Here is a 5,143-nt window from a genome sequence, read left to right as displayed (position 1 = left end):
AAAAAAAAAAAGTCGTTTTGATGGATACTCCCAAAGAGAAGAGGAGGCTCAGAGCCTGGATCCCAAAGGGTAAGGGAAAATGTCCTTGCAGTGAGGGATTTCAGGAGCACTGGCATAGAAACCAGTGTCTCCCTCTCTCTCTCCCTAAAATGCAAGATCAGTTACTGAGGCTGCTCAAAGGAAAAAGCAGATAAGGAAAGGAAGGAAAAAAAAGAAAAGAAAGGAGAGAAGAGAAACAGAGAGAGAGAGAGCAAGAGAGCGAGCAAGCGCCCAGACTGTCTTGCTACACAGAAGAGTTCTCCCGAGCCTGCTCCTTTGGCTGGGTTTGGCAGATGCAAGCAGGTCCTGGATCCTCCTTGCCTTGTTCAGACGTTTCCCGAGGGTATCAATTTCCCTCCGACAACTCACATCATCTGTGGTCTCTGCATCGTGTCCTGGTGTGGAGAGGAGTACCAGTGCGAGTAGCCGGGCATGTAGCTGTTGGCGGGCATACTGACGCCCTTGGCTGAGGCAGAAACGTCCCACACCGGAGGCAGCGCCGGCGAGCGCGGCGACAGGGCCGCTGAGCCAGGGAGAGGGTCGCTCTCGTGCGGGTTACTGCCCTGCTTCAGCAGTTTCTTAAACTTGGAGCGTTTGTTCTGAAACCATATCTTCACCTGGAACGAAATTCGGTAGTGATCATTAGGCATGCAAAAACATCAAACCGGTGCCTCCGTTCGAGGCTTTGGAAGCAATATCCAAAAAACAAAACAAACAAAACCGCAAACGCCAAGTCCCCGCCTTCCTCCACCTCTTTCTAGCCGTCTCTCCCCCATCCCGCCCCAATTTACCAGGTATCTTGTCTGGATACCTGAAGTCACTGTAACTCTTTCTTCAGCTGGATGCAAGCCCAGGTTTAAAACAGCAGCATAAATAAGAACGAAGGTGAAGAAGATAGGTTTAAAGTCTAAAGGAGGCTTTTTAAATGGAGAAGTTTTCAGATGAAAGCCAGTTGAACACACTTCCTCTGGTAGTCTGTTTTTGAATTTGCTAACCCCCAAACCTGGCATCTCCATGCATGGACAGTGAGCAAATGACTGAACAGAGAAATGCCTGTATATTTATAACCAAATACCTCGAATATAGCCTGCATACATTGCACATGACATGCATGGAGCAACTGTCTCCTGAAGTAAATGGAGGGAATAGGGATGGTACCTCCCTAGTTCCCTACTTTGTATGTTGCTCAGTCAGATTGTGGTCAATAATCATGACATGATTGTCAGTGCAGTCGCTAAAAGTCAAAGGCCCCCTGAAAATTAAATGTGAATCAGGACTCTGGGATGGTAGCATATCTAAGCTAACACCCCAGATCTACTTTATTTGAAGAAGGAAATTCTCTGGGGCTGCTTCTTTTACCTTTAAAATTCCTTAGCCATAGGAATCGGCTTTTCCAAGAAGAATACAAGTTACTGAGTAGCAGCAATCCGTCCACATCAAACCCCAATATTTCCAGTGGCAATATGGCAAGAGAAAGCAGGCTGAATTGAAAAGAAAAGCTTAAGGGGCATCAGTTCTAAGACACCACACACAATCACTTACCAGCAAGAGTCCCATAAACCCGAGTCCCCATGCTGAAGATCAAAATCGCCCACCTCACATGAGGCCTACCAACCCATTCAGCTGAGTTAATTGACAAGGACAAAAACCACAGGTGATTGCAGCCTGGCTTTATGACCAGGGTCCTAATATACCTACTTAAGCCCCTTCCTGTGAAGTCTAAAATGCCCCATATGTCTTTCAAATTAGTAGGACAGGAGAACTTCAGCAACTGTACTTAGGTGAGGCTTCACCTGCTGTAATTTGGTGAGCATTCCTCTTTGATCTCCAACTCTGCCATTGCTCCCAAGTCCTGTGCTCCAGGGAGGTACCCCAGCCTGCAGCTGCCAGTCACCCAGGGTGATTTAAAACACTGAGCTCAGGGCAATCTTCAGAAAAACCCACCTCACCTATCCTATGACGGATAGTGTGTGCCTTGGTCCTTTTACTAAGTCTTCTTGGAGCCTATACCCATCTGGTTCCCGCCCCCCCCCAGTTTCATTTCATCATTCTATGTCCATGAGTTGAAATCCTTATTAAGTCCTAGGACCCACAAATGGATCCTTAAGAAACATAGGTCTTATTCTGCCTCCTGGCCTGAACATCTTTTCCTCCTACATGTTTGTTCTCCTTCTTGTTGTTCTGCTCTGGAATAGGCCTCGATTAATTTGGTTTGGTCACCAAAGGACACTAGGCTGGGGTGGGGTCGCCGAGAGTTGGGAGGACGTGCAAATCCAATCCAGCATTGAATACCAGGTCATTTATTCCAAACTGTGTTGTCCCGGAAAGTGCGTAATGGAGCAAAGGCATTTGTTATTAAGCTCCTTCCATCCTTAGTTGACTAGGCCCAGAATTCCTCCTGATCCGCTCCCTGACCGATCTGTAAGCAGGGTCAGCATTTCAGGGACACCTGGGCTTCTCGGGAATTACCTGTGTTTGTGTCAGTCCTAAGGAAGCTGCCAGTTCAGCTCTCTCAGGCAGGGCCAGGTACTGAGTTTGCTGAAAGCGATGGTTTAAAGCCTGGAGCTGCAGGCTGGAATAAATGGTCCGAGGCTTCCGAATCTTTTTCCCTTTTCCATTGAACCGGATTTCCCCGTTTTCAATCACTGTGGTTTTTTGTTGATCTGCAAGCAAAAAATACAGAGGAGCGGTCACCCGTGAGGCCACGGCTGCAGCCTCCCTGAGCTTGGCCTGGCCTATGCCGGGTCTCCCCAAAGCCCAGAAAGGATTTCTTCAAAGCGTCCCCACGCCACCCTAACCTCTCGGGGTTCACAGTGCCCGGGTGCTTCCTGAGGGTGCGAAAGCTTCTTCCCGACCCTAACTCCGGCCCTAATAAAGTGCGGGGACTGGACCGCGGGAGCGCCCTGGACCCTGGGGCGAAGAGCCTCGCTCTGCCGCAGCGGAGGCGGCGCCGGCCGTTCTCGGTGGCGTGCGACGCCGCAGGGCGGCTGCTCTCACCGCGGAACTGGGGGGCCCCCCCCCCGGCCTGGCATTACTGGAGCCACCCTGATGTTTATGCGGCCAGTTGACTTTATGTCACTAGCTCCAAGCCCGGTGCATCAAGACCCTCGGCGTGTTCGAAACGATGCTGCTGAGAGGGACGGAAACACCAAACAAAACGCAACCGGCCGCTCAGACCAGCTCCGGAACCGGCTAAGCATCGCCTGGCAACTTTGAACCCCTCGGGGGCTGAGAACCGTCCGCCCGAGGCCCTCTGCTTCGCCTCTCGGAACAAAGGCGCAGCCAGCATTGTATCGAAAACCCAGAGGGAGGGGGGCCTGGGCAGGCGTTGGTGGGGGGAGGAGTGGGGGACATCTAAAAGCCCGCAGCAAAGAGCCCAGTTGTCGCCAGCTTAACCAGAGCTAGAGGCAACGTCAGCTTCCCTTCGGGTCACCGAAGCGCACCGGGCGCCACCCGCAAAGTAGGCCACTGGCTGCCCAAATTGCATTCGGGAGCAAAACACGCTCCTCAGTTCCGGCCCAGAAATGTCCCCAGTCCTGCCAAACACCGGTCACAGCCCGGAGGGGAGGAGGGAGGCAAAGGGCGCACAGACCCAGCGAGCTGGAGCGCGCCGCGCGGACCAACTCGTAGAGCGAAGCCAGCGCGGAGTCGGAGGCGCGCGGCTCGAGCCGCGCGCGGGAGACCAGGGAGCAAGGCGGGCGGCGCCGCGAGGAAGCGGAGGCTCCGCGGCGGCGAGCAGGGGCCCGGCTGGGCGGAGGCCGGCAGGCAGGCGCCAGGCGAGCGGGCGCGCACGAGGCCTGGCCGGGGGCGCGCCGGGCCGCCTGGGGGAGGGGGCCGGCGGAGGCCCGGGCGTTGAGGAAGTGAGCGGGGCGGGCGGGGTGGGGGGCAGCCGGGAGGCGGGAGGCGGGAGAAGCGAACTGCCCCGGCGGCCTCTCACCTGTGTCGTCCCCTCGCGTCTGGGCGGCCGCGCTGCTGTTGTGGTAGGACTGGAGGTAAGGGCTGTGCTGCGAGTGGCTCATGTAGGGGTAGGCGGCGAGCGAGCGGTGGTTGTAGGAGTTGCCGCCGCCCGACGCGTAGGGCGAACCGTGGTGGTGGTGCTGGTGGTGGTGGTGGTGCGAGCCGGCCGCCGCCGCCGCCGCCGCCGCCGAGTGCAGGCAGTGCAGAGGGTAATGCGCGCCTGCCATGGCCGGGGAGCTCTGCTGCGAGTGCGGCTGTGGCGGCGGCGGCGGCGGCGGCTGCTGTTGCTGCTGCTGCTGCTGCTGCTGTTGCTGCTGCTGTTGCTGCCCGAACTCCATGAAGGCGGATTTGGACGAGTCCTGGCCTTCCAAGCCGTCAGCCATCGTAGTCATGGTCATCATCAAAACTTTGGGGGCTGGAGAAAGCCTTCTCCCGGGTTTCCTCCACCCTCCCCCCACTTGGCTCGCGCCGCTCTCCCCTCTGCAGCCACCTTAGCTCTTGGGATTCTTGCAAAAAAAAAAATTAAATAAAATAAAAAAAAATTAAAAAGAGGGGGTGGAGGTGGTTCTCCCTCTCCCTCGCTCTTCTCTAATATATATATTTTTTAATATAAAGAGATATAGTGAGCAGGGCCTTGTTAACTCAAAGGGAGGAGGAAGGGGGAGGGATGGGAGAGGAGAGGGGGGAGGGGGGAATCTGCTCTCCCCCCCTTCTTTCCCCCCTTGGATTTTTTGGGGGCTGGTGCAGTTTAAGGCAGAGATTTTAAGGTGGATTCTGCGAAAGTTGCGCGTCTGCTTTCAGACTTGATGCAGACGCCACGAGTCGAATGGTTTGTCTCCAAAGGGCAGCGCCTCCCCATTGGTCAGTCGCCCCCTGACGTCACAGGCGCACGGCTTCTACTGGTGTGTGCGCCGCTCGCGGAGTTCTTCGCCTACCTTCGGCAACTCCAATCCCAGCCTGGAGCTGCAGCCGGGGGCCGCGCGGCTCGGCGCGCAGGGCTGCCGGGGAGGGAGGTGCCTCCGCCCGGCGGGCCGCCGACGCCTCCCGCCGCAGCTCGCGCCCCCAAACCCGGAGCCTCAGTTCCCAGTACCGCAGCCCTGGAACAGCCGGGCCGGAGGCCGCTCTCTCTCAGTCCCCTCGCACCCCA

At 56.1% G+C, this 5,143-nt stretch overlaps 1 protein-coding gene across 1 annotated transcript; it reads right to left on the bottom strand.

Moving 5' to 3' along the window:
- Positions 1 to 223: 223 nt before the first annotated feature.
- LOC111147421 (distal-less homeobox 6) lies at positions 224 to 4,397 on the bottom strand. The gene is made up of 3 exons (XM_022503428.1): positions 3,977 to 4,397; positions 2,509 to 2,702; positions 224 to 656 (listed from the first exon to the last, which is right to left on the bottom strand). Exons 1-3 carry the CDS (start codon positions 4,395 to 4,397, stop codon positions 405 to 407), a joined length of 867 nt encoding a protein of 288 aa, XP_022359136.1. The 3' UTR covers positions 224 to 404.
- Between the last annotated feature and the right edge of the window lie 746 nt (positions 4,398 to 5,143).

This window comes from Enhydra lutris, unplaced genomic scaffold (assembly GCF_002288905.1).
Source record: "Enhydra lutris kenyoni isolate GAN:26980312 unplaced genomic scaffold, ASM228890v2 scaffoldscaffold16, whole genome shotgun sequence".
NCBI classification, from domain to species: Eukaryota; Metazoa; Chordata; class Mammalia; order Carnivora; family Mustelidae; genus Enhydra; species Enhydra lutris.
This window is presented reverse-complemented; position numbering and strand designations above follow the sequence as displayed.

Bases quoted from the DNA above. Each gene is read 5' to 3' on its own strand.
- LOC111147421 (XM_022503428.1), bottom strand. From the start codon at position 4,397: ATGATGACCATGACTACGATGGCTGACGGCTTGGAAGGCCAGGACTCG. The intron at 2,703-3,976 runs GTGAGAGGCCGC...TTTTGCTTGCAG, and splicing joins GACGCGAGGGGACGACACAG to ATCAACAAAAAACCACAGTG. The intron at 657-2,508 runs GTAATTCCCGAG...ATTTCGTTCCAG, and splicing joins TAGGACTGACACAAACACAG to GTGAAGATATGGTTTCAGAA.